This window comes from Lathyrus oleraceus, chromosome 6 (assembly GCF_024323335.1).
Source record: "Lathyrus oleraceus cultivar Zhongwan6 chromosome 6, CAAS_Psat_ZW6_1.0, whole genome shotgun sequence".
NCBI classification, from domain to species: Eukaryota; Viridiplantae; Streptophyta; class Magnoliopsida; order Fabales; family Fabaceae; genus Lathyrus; species Lathyrus oleraceus.
In genome coordinates, this window is record NC_066584.1 from 424432384 (window position 1) to 424447124 (window position 14741).

General features: G+C 34.0%; 3 protein-coding genes across 3 annotated transcripts; all 3 read right to left on the minus strand.

Annotated features, from left to right (window-relative positions):
• Positions 1–2350: 2350 nt before the first annotated feature.
• LOC127096038 (uncharacterized) lies at positions 2351–7593 on the minus strand. The gene is made up of 2 exons (XM_051034664.1): positions 7152–7593; positions 2351–2415 (listed from the first exon to the last, which is right to left on the minus strand). The coding sequence occupies exons 1-2, from the start codon at positions 7591–7593 to the stop codon at positions 2351–2353; spliced, it is 507 nt and encodes a 168-aa protein (XP_050890621.1).
• Positions 7594–7815: 222 nt separating this feature from the next.
• Positions 7816–12991, minus strand: LOC127096039 (uncharacterized). The gene is made up of 4 exons (XM_051034665.1): positions 12814–12991; positions 12433–12720; positions 12120–12373; positions 7816–8013 (listed from the first exon to the last, which is right to left on the minus strand). Exons 1-4 carry the CDS (start codon positions 12989–12991, stop codon positions 7816–7818), a joined length of 918 nt encoding a protein of 305 aa, XP_050890622.1.
• A 46-nt stretch (positions 12992–13037) lies between these two features.
• Positions 13038–13397, minus strand: LOC127096040 (uncharacterized). The gene has a single exon (XM_051034666.1). The coding sequence runs from the start codon at positions 13395–13397 to the stop codon at positions 13038–13040; it is 360 nt and encodes a 119-aa protein (XP_050890623.1).
• Between the last annotated feature and the right edge of the window lie 1344 nt (positions 13398–14741).

Sequence of the window (14741 nt, forward strand, 5' to 3'; positions counted from 1 at the left end):
CTCCACCCAACATGTCTTAAGAAAATCGTATAGAATGTCTAAGCCTCCTACCAATTTACAAGACTATCATTTCTCCCTTTTACGAGGTACTTCTTGTTCCTCCCTTTTAACTACTTTAGGTATGTTTTCTCACCCCTTTTCTAATGTCTTATCTTATGACAATTTATCTCTCAATCATAGAATATTTAACCTAACCATTTATAGCAAAGTTGAACTCAAATCCTATTCTAGTGCCATTAAAGGTCCTAATTGACAACAAGCTATTAATGTTGAACTTACATCTCTCACTAACACCAATACCTGGGATCTTATTTCCCCTCCTCCCAATAAAATTGCCATCGGTTCAAAATGGATTTTTAAACTAAATATTTTGGCTAACGGTACTATTGAGAGATGCAAGGCAACACTTATCGCCAAAGGTTTCAATCAAACTAAGGGTTTAGACTATTTAGAGAATTTTATTCCTATTATAAAAATGACTACCATTAGATTATTATTATCTATTGCTTCTACATTAAATTGTCACCTTCATCAACTGGACATTAACACTACCTTCCTCCATGGTGATTTAGAGGAGGAAGTTTACATGAAATTTCCCCTTGGTTTAAAAGTCCCTAATAATAATAGCAATATGGTCTATAAGTTAGACAAATCCATTTATGGCTTAAAATAGGCTAGCCGTCAATGGAACCAAAAACTTACTTCCACTCTAACCACTCTTGGTTATCATCAATATAAATCATATTACTCTTTGTTTACTAAGAAATCTCTTAATTCTTTCACTGCTATTCTTATCTATGTTGGTGATCTTATTCTTGCAGGAAATGACTTAACCGAATTTTCTAACATTAAATAGTTGCTTGACACGAAATTTAGCATAAAAGATCTAGGTTATCTCAAATACTTCCTTGGATTTGAAATTGCTAGATCTTCTACAGGAATTAGCTTATGTCAACACAAATATGCTCTCAATTTATTGCAAAATACATGCCTTCTTGCTGAAAAACTTGTATCAACCCCAATGGATCCTAGGTGCCTTATACATAAAGATGATTCCCTCCTAAAAAAACCATCCACTTTGGGGAGTTTGATTGATAAGTTACTCTATTTAGCTCATTCTCGCCCTGATATTACGTTTGTTGTTTGCAGGCTCATCCAATACTTGGTTGCACCCACCAACACGCATATGATGGCTGCCACGAGGGTTTTACGTTACATCAAATAGGCCCTTGCACTCAGTCTTTATTTCAAGAAAAAATCCTCGCTCAATATCACCAGCTTCACGAATTCAGATTTGGGTACTTGTCCTATAACTCGCAAGTCCATCACTGGTTTTAGTTTTTTCCTTGGCTCAAATCTCATATGTTGGAAATCAAAGAAGCAAAATGTAGTGTCAAGATCCTCTTCTGAAGAAGAATATCGGGCTCTCACCAACACTTCTTGTGAGGCGCAATGGTTATTATTTCTTCTTCGGGATTTTTGCATGTCACACATACAATCGATCAAATTATTTTGCGACAATAAAAGCGCCATTGATATTGTTTCCAACCCTATATTCCATGAAAGAACCAACCACATCGAGATGGACTGCCACCTTGTTCGTGACAAACTTCAAACTAAGATAATCCACATGATGCTCATCAAACCTGCAAACCAAATAACAGACCTATTCACCAAGTCCCTCCACGGTGGTCCAATAAAATATATTTTTCTTTTGACGAGAAAGTTGTGTATGAATTCAATAAAAATATATATTTTTTCTTTTGATGAGAAAGTTGTGCTCCCCCTTTAATACTTTTATCAAATTACATGAAGTGGAGTTCATTTTGTTGACAAAATGAGTAGTATGAGTTAAATCAAAATAATTTTAAATTCATTAATTTGAAGATATGACTTCTTAAACTTGATTTTTAGATACAACTATCAAAACAATGTCCCTGATTGAATGTTTAAAGGATTGAAAATATCAACTAATTCAATATTAATCATTTTGATAATAGATGTATCCAAATAATCAAACTTTTCTTTATATTATAAGAAAACAGAGTGTATAGTCTATCACTTATCCATAAGATTCTGTTGTAATGATTTATTTTAATATGTCAATAAAAAAATGACATGAGCTATTAGAAGTTGTAAACTTTTTCTTGTAACAAATGCATTGGTGAGTGAATAAACATGTGAATGAAGAAAATATAATGATTTTTCTCTCATCATAAAAGATAGAACAATTTTTCTTATGTATGAAGAGTGCAACATATCATTAATTAATAACTTGATAGCATATTATCGATTATATTTTCATACAAAAACTACCAAACACGATAGCTTAACTAAACACAATAAAACTTTATGACAGCAAAGTTACAACAAAATGACATCCATCATATCCATTAACAAAAACTGATATGCAAACTGTTAAAGGAACAACGTTATTTTAAAATAGCAAAAGATGTACTAATCTATACAAAAGGCATAGAAGATCATCCTGCAAAAAATTAATAATTTTAGTACTTTGAAACAACATCAAAGTATTGCAATTTTTATGGAATAAATTGCATATGGAGGCATCAAATAAATGGTCAGGGTATAAAAGATAACTTCATTGTGCAAACTTGCATAGATATAATGTGATTTATTTTGTTTGTTATGGCTGATTATTAGGCATTCATGTACTAATAGAGGAATAAAAGAAGATATAATATGTTTATATATCATATCCCCTTGATATCCAAAAATAGTGAATGAGGAACATGATATAAATTGTAGAAATGCTTTCTTTATGAAAAATAAGAAAGAATAGCAGTCAGTAGCTGTTTATCATTCATCCACTTTAGAGCAACGAGAGAGAGCTGCATTCACTCTTTCCACCACATGAAGGCTTTGAATATCAAAGTGTTCAAGAATTTGGAGTAAGTTTCTCTCCAAGAGGGTAGTAACAATATTGAGTCTACCAACCCAACAAAAGAATCATATTCCCATGCTCATTATAATGTTTCCAAAAATACCGAATTGTCATCTCTTGTATCAGTTGTTTGCACTTGATGTTTTGATGGATCTTCTCTTGGACATTTTCTATCAAGTGGTTCTCCACATAGGTTAGAATTTCCTTCAAAACTTGAAGCACTGAATGTCTGCAATTGTGTTCCAATTGGAATTTTTCCATAGAGTTCATTGTTTGACAAGTCCAACCAAGTGAGACGATCAATATGAGCTAGACTATATTCTAAGAGTTATACAAGTCCATATATATAAAGAATTATGTTCAATAGAATTTTTTTCTCTCTGCTTTCTCTTATCTTAAACTTGTAATATTCATTTTCTTTGATTTTAATAAATTTCATTTTTTTTTATTTGTCCAATGGACGGGATTTCTATATTACCATTTCAGTATTATCAGTTTTGGCTTGCCCATTGGATGATTTTTAATTTATTAGTCTTTCCTTACTATACATAATTGTAGCCAAATGTTTATCATCCATTCATTTATGCTCAAATTACTCCATAGTTAAAGATAAGATTTTGTCATTTCTACAATTTTAATTTTTAATGAATGAAACTAGATAAATAACTTTAAACTTGCAAATTTCACTATTCTTTTGTTTTAACACATTTATTTTTTTTACTTTTCAATTGAACATATTAGTTTCTACGGTGTCTTTTTATAATAGTTGTTCTTTTAAATTTTGTAAAATACATAATTGTAACTTAATATTTGTTACAAGAGAAAAACTTGAATGGAAATAAACATAAATTCATACTTTTAAAAACATTCAATAAGAAATGAAAAAATTTAAATTTATTTAATTTAACTTTTTTTAATCAAAATTGTCAAATAGAAAGAGTGTCTCAAGTGAATGCATTATAGTGCCAAAATCACCAGGAATTGCTCCACTGAGTTATTGCAATTGTGTGAGATTTCTAAGATGAAAAGGAATTTCCCCATTCAGTTCATTGTGGGTGAGATCAAGGTGTTGTAACTCTAAGAGATTTCCAAGGTCAGAAGGAATCTTACCTATATAAATACCATATGAGAGATTAAGGTATCGTAATTTACTCAAGGAGCAAATAAATTTTATGGTTTATTCATTTAATGCTCAATTGATATTCACATGGAAAGATGTGATTTTTTCCTGCATTCCATTTCAATTCTTGAGTGATGAAACAAAAACAATTTCTTGATCAATAATTGCTCTCAAGAAATTTCTTGTCATACATGAATGCCGCAAAAATGGATTTTTTTATTATATGCAATTTATTCATGTCGTTGGACCGACCTGATTCATGTCTTGTACAAAAAAAATTAGTCTAAAATGAGTTTCATAAGGAAACATCAAATAGTTATAATGGACCCAATAATATCTGAGTCAAGTCTTGTATCCATTTAATAAGTTTGAAAACTTGACAGAAGTGAGAAGTGTTCTGAAAAACTGATAGAATAAGTCAAAAGAAATTATAATCCACGTCCAAGGATATAATTAGTTTAATTTAAATCATATTGGATTCATAATTGTAACCTAATTTTTATGGTCCATTCATTTAATGCTCAATTGGTATTCACAAGCAAAGATATGATTTTGTCATGCACTCCATTTCAATTCTTAATTGATGGGAACAAAAACAATTTCTTGAGCAATAGTTTGAGAAGTTAATAATTAAATGTCATTAATTGTTGTGTTGTAAGTTTGGAACGTCTAACAGCTTATCCATCCCAAACTTCAACTTTAATTTAATAATTTTATTTTAATAATACATAATATATTAATCACACATAAATTAAACAGGACACATATTTTTTATTGATTTAATTTAATAATACATAATAAATAAAATCAAACATAATCAATTATTACCCTTCTCTTATGTTAGTTTTAATATATTATATTTTATCATATATTTATTATGTTAATATTTATTAAAAATTAAAATTTGAATTTTTAAAATAGATTAATATTAAATTAAATTCGATTATTTTAAATGAGTTAATTAAATCGAATTAAACTTCAAGTGATTTATCTATTAATCATAAGATTTGAAATTCAGATTTATTTTTGCACACGCAATCAAATTCTCTTAACACCCCAATAATTTTTGGATGATAATTTATCACGAATGAAGTCTAAAGAATCTATTTCAAGTGGGACATCTAAAAGGAATTTTAAGGCGGTATCTTGACCCTATTTTATCGCTTGTTGCTTTTAGAGGGGATTTATCCAGGGCTACTCAAAGGTTTGAATTTCAGATGATGGATTGGCCTTAGATCATCCTTCATATAAGTTCTCCTCTCCATTTTGAACTTAGGTGTCTCTCCTCCGTCATCTTTGGATCGTAGTGTAGATTTTGCAGATTCTCTAGATATTAGACGAACACCAAACTCTTCTTTTGGATTGCCTATAGTTCACTAATCTCTTAGACTCTCCACTCTTCTGTTGGGTTGAAGTATTGTTAATCTTATAACTATTATTGGTTTTTATATGCAAGGTAGTGTTCCCAAGGCTATTCTTGATGAAGGATTGATTTCACAAGGTCTTAACTTGTCCATAAATCTTAGTTGTGCTCCTTTTCCAGATGTTTCGAGTTACTTACAACCTATTTGATTAATTGATTCTTTAGATATAAAGAAAGCAACCAATGTTTTCAAAATATCCAAACAAATAGGTTATACTTAAGGTTTTTAAAATCGACTAAAATTTTCAAAACTACCAAACACAAGTGGTTAATGGTTTCTGATTCTTTTGTCCATTCCATGGAGGGGATTTTGTTTTCGTAATTGGCATTTTTCTCCGTGTTTAGGTAATAGTAGTGGTCTCCGTTCTATTTGGTGTAACTCGAAGGGATCATCTCTATTTTGTTTTAATGGTCATGGGAACTTGGGTGTCTGTCTTTAGTGGGGGATGGCTAAAACTACTTGTTTTGTCGTTAAAATATATTTTATGTGTAACCCGCGAGAGGAGATGGGTTTTTGAAGGGACCTCATATTGAGTAGGGCAAATCTTTGTTGGGATGCGTGATGTGTACTGTGAGATTTTAATTATGTATGTTCTTTGTAACACCCCAAATTCGATTAATTAATTTAATTTAATTATTTATAATTTATTTAATTAATTGGTGTTTTAATTAATTATTGTGTGGTTATGGGGGTAAGTATCCTTGAGGTAGACATGGCCGGTCCATTCATATCGGAGGCCCCGTTCTAATTAAAATAATGGTCCCAATTTTTTAAAAAATACAATTATAATAATTAAAAATATATATAAAAATACAATTATGTATTAATTAAAAATAAATTTAATTATAATTATTTTGAGTTTTTATCAATATTGATTTTTGTATGTATTGAGTTTTTATCATAACATTTCTTTCAATTATTGAGTTTTTTAATAACATTTTATTTATTTTTATTAATATTTATGAAAAAAAATTAAAAATTTCAAAAGTTGGGGCCCTCTAATATTTGGGGCCCTGTGCTACAGCACATGCTGCACTTGCACAGGGCCGGCCCTGGAGGTAGAGATATAGAGAGAGTAAGAGTTTGACATAGTTGTTTAGAATTAATTAAAATTTTAATTAATTATTAGAAAATAGAATTTTATTTGAATTAATAAAATAAAATACTAAAATGATAGAATTGGGCCAACATGGAGGATTTGGAGAAATATAGGGGAGCAAGGAGTCAGGGAGTTGGGGAAATAGTGTAATTAAGAAAATTGAGGGTTAATGAGGTAATCAGAAAGAAGCGTGTAGAAAAACCTAAGTTATATTTGAAGTAAGAGAGTTTGGAGAGTTTTACGTAAAACAAAATTTTATGGTGAGAAGAGGCAAAGAATAGGGCTAAAGCAAGACTCCATTGTTAGAGCTTGAAGTTGCATGTTACTGGAAAATCCAAGCTAAGGGGGGAGAAGGGCTATCAATTAGGTGTTTTGTATGATTTCTTAGGCTTCAGGCAATGAGTGATGATATGTCTTAGTTCACCACAGTTGTAGCAAGTCACCACATTCTCTTTTCAATCAGCAACAAGATGTCCTAACTTCCCACACTTGTAACACTTCTTCACATCATTCTTACATTCACTGACACAATGACCCAACTCAACGCACCTATAACACTTAAGAGGAGTAGGAACCCCCCCCCCCCCCCACTTGGCCTCTTACCATCAACATCTCTTTGTTTACCTTTATCAGCTGGAGCATTATATGGCTTCCCAAGGTTCAGATTTTTCTTTCCTTTTCTCTCACTCAGCCCAATGTAGTGAGCCGACTGAGCTTTACTATCATCCTCATAAATTCTACAGTTGTTCACCAACTCTGGAAACCTCTTGATCTGTTGGTATCCAATCACCTGCTTAATTTCAGGACACAAACTATTCTCGAATTTGATACACTTCGAGAACTCAGTTGTCACCTCACTATAATGAGGGTATAACTTAGCAAGCTCCACAAATCTGGCAGCATACTCAGTGACCGATAAGTTACCCTGCTTTATCTCCAGGAACTTAATCTCCTTCTTCCCACGAACATCCTCAGGAAAGTAGTTTCTCAAAAATTCCTTGCGGAACAGAGCCCAAGTTACAACTTCAGCTGCAACATCTAACATGTGACGAGTATTTATCCACTAGTCATCAACTTTCTTAGCTAACATATGCGTACCGAATCACATCTTCTATGCTTCAGAGAAATCCATCACTTTGAAAATCCTCTCAATCTCCCTGAGCCAAGTCTGTGCTCCATCATGATTGTACCTACCCTTGAAAGTAGGTGGACTGTTCTTCTAGAACTTCCCCAAATGTTGGAACTCGTCATTCCCATCAGCATTAGGTTAATTCTGCACAACTTGAGCAACAACCAGCAAAGCAGCATCAATAACAACTTCCTTTCTTCCATCCTTTTTTTGTTCCACACCAACAACAACAATAATGGTTAAAAAGAAACATCGAAAGTATTCAACTGTAACACCACATTGACTTAACAATTTGGCCGGACATACCGACCATCTCTGATACCACAATGTAACACCCTAAACATTATTTAAAACATTTATCAGAGTGAAACAATTCAACATGCAATTAAGGATGCTACACTACAACATACAATCAACCTTCTCATTCAAAAAGACATGTAACACTTGACAGTTATGAAAATAGTAGTAATAATAATATGTCTGAATGTTAACTTTTATTAAATAGCAGTAGAACAATAGTAACAAATGGTTAACTCGCATATCTAACATCAACATAACATGTCATTATAAGAAATGTTAAAACATAAAGAAAGACACAACATTCCAAATTCCCCGGTGTTACACATCAGAGCAGACGCCGACACTAAAATAAAACGGAAGACTTCATCTTCCACTCATATCTGAGCTTCTATTGCGGATTATTTGCATGTTACCCACATGGAGGCAACATGCAAACAGAAGAGTGAGATATCATAATTATATAAAGTAAAGCATGATAACAAGTAAGCATCAGACTATCACATGCACATCACCCATTCCACAACACAATTCCACATAATCCACACAACAACTATCCATACACAATAGCAACATAACAACCATCCGACATAATAACCACATAATCAACCATCCAACACAATAAAAAATGAAACCAATGTGCAATGCAATGAGACTCGACAACTCGACTCAATGCATGCGGTACCAATACGTGAACATGCGGGTTCACTGCTCCGATCCTCACATCCTATGATCAAAGCCACCAATTTGTTACCATCATCTCCGATAACAACTCGCTAATTCCATCACCTTCTAAATCTGCTATCGGCCCAATCCACACTATGGAATCTGAGGATCACCAACAACGAAGCATTTGTCCAACAACATGAATGCATGCCACATATTATACATGCAACAACCACCTCATGCACAATGACCCACCACCATAGTCAATGTACACCGCCAATACTGGCCATCATGCATCAAACACATTTTTTATAGCTCAACAATATCAACATACAACATAACAAGCAACAACAATGCATTTAAGATTATGTCACACCACCACATAAGCATTAAAATGCATTACAACACCATCACATAGAAAAATGTTCATTTTCAGGTACTAAGACTAATTTTAAATGAAAGTACATGCTATCAGTTTTTCGACGCTTCGAACGACACTCGAATCGGACACTCAAAACAAAACTTATGAATTTTTAAAGTTTTTAAGAAATTTATCCCAGTGTAACTGGCTACCCTAAAACCAGTAACCGGTTACACTACACCCTGTTGCGCAACCTGCACTACCATAAGCACACGGTAACCGATTATCCAAAAACCGGTTATCGGGTACATCCCCTTTTTTCCAGCCCCTGCGTGGCCTTTGTTTCACAGGGTAACCGGTTACCCAAAAATCGGTAACCGGTTACCCCCTCTAATTTTTGCCCAGAAACGTATTTTAAGCAGTGTAAGCGGTTACTCCATTTCTAGTAACTGAATACACTATTCTAGAAGCACTTTTCTACAACACTTTCAAAATGAAAATTACTTTAAATTCATCTCAAAACCCCATTTTTCTTACAAATCACTTGTACTATATTTTAACACGAAAAAGCACTTTTCCAAAGTTCAAAACTCGAACTTATTTACAATGAAAACATTCATAACTCAGTTCCGACTTTGACCCGAATCAACATCAATCATACAACATTGACATCATACAATCCAATCAAATTTTATGATTCTAACAGCAACAATTCATCATTCCAACATTAGTCACATCATCATCATACCACATACACACAATTCAACAATTACCAATTATCACGATGATCATGAATATAGAAAAGAAAAGCACAAAACCTACATGGCATAATCTACCCACCATCATCATGTTAACCATGAGGTAATTAGAACCTCATCCTTACCTTAGAGTTCCTAGAAATTGATTCTTTGACATTCAACAATGATGAATTTTCCTCTTGAGCCCTAGCCCTTTCTTCTCCCTTTCTCCCAAATGTTACATGTTCTCCATGTCTCTATCTCACTATCTCTTTTCTATTTTTATTATAATTCTTATTATTATTACTACTAATCTCACTAAATAAAATAATAACAAATAATAATACCTTTTATTATTTAATCTAAATAATAATAATAGTCCACTATAATTAAGTTAATATTCATCTAATATTAATTAATTAACTAAATAATAACTAATATAATTAATTAGTTTTACTCACAACATCACCCTTTCTACACTTTTGCTCACCCCCCCCCCCCCCCCCCCATACCTTAATTTATATAATTCTAAGGAAGCTACCCCACACCAAGGGTAACACAACATATAAAAACACCAATCAACACAACACAACCACAACTATCACATAATTAAATAATGAAAATAATTTAAATAAAATCGGGACATTACAAGTTTCACGTTGAGGTTTTGGCTGAGTTTGTAAGAGGCGTTGGGTACTAAGATGAAGTTGAGTTTTTCTTATCACCCACAGACGGAGAGGACTATCTAATCCTTGAAGGATTTGTTGAGGGCTTGTGTGCTATAACAAGCAGTAGCTTGGGATAACTAATTGTTGTTGACTAAGTTCACTTATAATAACAGTTTCCATTCGAGTATTAGGATGACCCTTTTTGAGGCATTGTATGGTAGGAGGTGTATTCACCACCACCATTTATTATCAACCTTTTGTTTGCACATTCAGCCTGTTACTCAACTAGCAACTTGATTCTCTTAAAATTAGCGAACACCTCACTTAACTTATACAATGGATAAATCCACATTTATCTAGTGAATTCATCAAGGAAGGTTAAGAAGTAGCAGTTACCTCCTAGTGACTTCACTTGAAAGGGACCACACACATATGAGTGCATTATCTCCAATTTCTTATGTGACTTCATTAGCAAGTCCTATTTGAATGACCTTATAGCCTGCTCGGAAATGCAACATTCCTCACACATATTCTTTGGCATTATAATTTTGGGAAGGCCATACACCATCTTCTTTATGTCCATCAAATTGAGACTCCTAAATTTGAGATGGTCAAATTTTTGATGCCAAATCCAATTTTGATCTCCAATTGTGGTTGATGAAAGACATTGATGATCAAGCATATTGATCATGATCTTGAATGTTATGTGGGTTGACAAAAAGCCATAGAAGGAACATAAAATACATAAAAAACGATTTCTTCTTCTCCATTATTTTTCATCACAATAATGTTTCCCATTCCTTCAGATGTAACAATGATATTATCAGCATATCTGATGGATATCCTCATTGATTCATCAAGTTTAATAAAACATTTTTTCTTGCATGTCATGTAATTGTCGTAACCTATATAAAGGTACCACACATTTGCTTTCTCTTGAGCCTTGTAGCCATTAAAATGACCTCGTTTGAATAACTACCACAAGCAAGTGAAAACTGAGCCACACCCATGTCACCTCCATTGGACTCTTTGTTAAATTAGAAATATTGAGCATAATGACCAAAATTATGACAACAATAACATTGTATCTCCTTTCTCTCAACCTTCTTCTTGGGTTTTGGATTCTGAGTTGCATCATTCTTGCTTTTCTCACATTGACTTTTTGAGTTCTTGCCTGCACTACCACCTTCATTCCATTTCTTCTTCCATTTTTTATTTAACTTTATTGTTCTTTAAGGAATCTTCTTGAAGAATTTAGCCTTCAAAGTTTGTTCGGATACCTTATATGAATTTATCTACTTCCGCCTCAACTTGAGCGCTTCAAGAGATGCTTGTAATTCATCAAGATTCATCTATGACAAACTTTTGGATTCCTCAATGCCACAACAATATGATACAGCTTGGCAGGAAGAGCTCTTAGAACCTTCTCAACTTTCTGCAACTCATAGATTTCTCTTCACACGACTTTATTTGGTTTTTCAAAACCACCAACTTTGAGAAGAACTCAGCAATGGCTTCACCATCATTCACCTGCAGATTCTCATATGGTTTCCTCTAAGATTGCAACTCTGCTAACTCCGATGTAGACATCTTATATAGTACTATAGAAACAGGTCTGGTACCAGGGACAAGATCAATATAAAACTCCACCTCTCTCTTTGCCGGTACATCTTAAATGTCATCTAGAAACACCTTTGAAAAATCCTGCACTACCTGCAATTCATCAGTCACCGCCTGAATCTTAGTAGATAACGCTCCGAATAGCCCAAACACCTGAGCTTCCTCTTCCAAAATCTCCTTCAAATCTCTAGAAGACAAAAAGCTAGCTTCTTCCTCCTCACCAGGAGCAGTAAATTGCAGCGACTTGTTATACCAATTGATATGAACATGATTAATCTCCAACCAGTTCATCCCCAAGGTAACATCAAGATTCTCTAATGGAAAGAACATAAGATCAATGCTAAAATCTTTATCAAAGATTAATAGAGGAAAATTCAAAAAAAAATTGAAGTAGTAGTGACCGAACCTTTAGCAGGAGTTTCGATAACTATTTCTCCACTCATATAAGACACAACAAGGCCTAGCCTTTTCACACAGTCAGCATCAATAAAAGAATGAGTAGCTCCAGTATTGATAATAGAAATCAAAGGCGTATTATTAATATAACATATACCTCTAATCAACCTATCATCACTGGAAGTCTGAGTCCCCGTCAGAGCGAACACCTTTCCTCCAGTTGAAGCTTTCTTAGGCTTCGGGCAATGAGTGCTGATATATCTTGGTTCACCATAGTTGTAGCAAGTCATCACATTCTCTTTGCAATCAGCAACCAAATATCTTTACTTCTCATAATTGTAACACTTCTTCACATTATTCTTGCATTCACTGACACAATGACCCAACTCACCGCACCTATAGAACTTAAGAGGAGTAGGAGCACCTCCCCCACTTGTCCTCTTACCATCAACAACTCTTTGTTTACCTATATCAGCTGGAGCATTATATAGCTTCCCATAGTTCCGATTCTGCTTTCCTCTTCTCTTGCCCAACCCCCTTGTAGTGAGCCGATCGAGCCTTACTATCATCCTCATAAATTCTACAGTTGTTCACCAACTCTAGAAACCTCCTGATCTATTGGTATCCAATAACCTTCTTAATCTTAGGACACAAACCATTCTCGAATTTGATACACTTCGAGAACTCAATTGTCGCCTCGCTGTAATGAGGATAGAACTTAACAAGTTCCACAAATCTGGAAGTATACTCAGTAACTGACAAATTACCCTGCTTCAGCTCCAGAAACTCAATCTCCTTTTTACCACGAACATCCTCCGGAAAGTACTTTCTCAAAAACTCCCCGCGGAACACAACCCAAGTTACAACTTCAGCTGCAACATCCAACACGTGACGAGTGTTGATCCACCAGTCATCAACTTCCTCAACTAACATATGCATATCGAATTGCACCTTTTGTGCTTCAGAGCAATCCATCACTTTAAAAATCCTCTCAATCTCCCAGAGTCAAGTCTATGCTCCATCAGGATCGTACCTACACTTGAAAGTAGCCGGATTGTTCCTCTGGAACTTCCACAAATGTTGGAACTCGTCATTCACACCAGCATTAGGATGATTCTGTACATGCTGAGCAACAACCTACAAAGCAGCAACAATAACAACGTCGTTTCTTCCATCCATTTTCTATTTCACACCACCAACAATAATAATGGTTAAAGAGACAACATCAACAGTATTCAACTGTCACACCACACCGACTCAACTACTTGGCTGGACAAACCGGCCTGCTCTAATACCATTATGTAACATCCTAAGTTTTCCTCGTGCAAATTTAAAACATCTATCAGAGTAAAACAAATCAACATGAAATTTAGAATGCTACACTATAACATACAATCAACCTGCTCAATTAAAAAGACACGTAACACTTGACAGTTATAAAAACAATAGTAATAACCATATGTCCGAATGTTCACTTTTATTAAGTAACAATTTAACAACATTAACAAATAGTTAACTCAACATATCCAACATCCACATAACATGTCATAATAATAAATATTAAAACATAATGAAAGACACAACGTTCCAATTTTCCCGATGTTACACATCAGAGCAGATGCCGGCAAAAAAAACGGAAGACTTCATCTTTGACTCACATCTGAGTTCCTATTGCAGATTATTAAAGCACGTTACCCATGTGGAGGAAACATTCAAACATAAGAGATGACATATAATAATTATATAAAAGAAAGCATCATAATAAGTAAGCATTAGATTGTCGTATGCACATCACCTGTTCCACAACACAATTTCATATAATCCATACAACGATTATTCATACATAATAGCAACATAACAATCATCCAACATAATCAACCATCCAACACAATAACAAATGCAACCAATGTATAATGCAATGATACTCAACAAATCGACTAAGCGCATTTGGTACCAATACATGAACACTCAAGTTCACCACTTCGATCCTCACCTCCTAGGATCAAAGTCCTCAATTTGTTACCATCGCCTCTGATAATGTCTCACTGATTCCATCACCTCCAAAATCAGCTATCGGCCCAATCCACACCCAATGGGATTTAAGGCTCACCAACGACTGACCATTTGGCCAACAACATGAATGCATGCAACATACAATACATGCAAAAATAACATCATGCACAATGACCCACCTTCATAGTCAATGTACATCGCCAATACTGACCATCATGCATCAAACACATGTTATAAATCTCAACAACATCAACATACAACATAACAAGCAACAACAATGCATTTAAGGTTATGTCACACCACCAC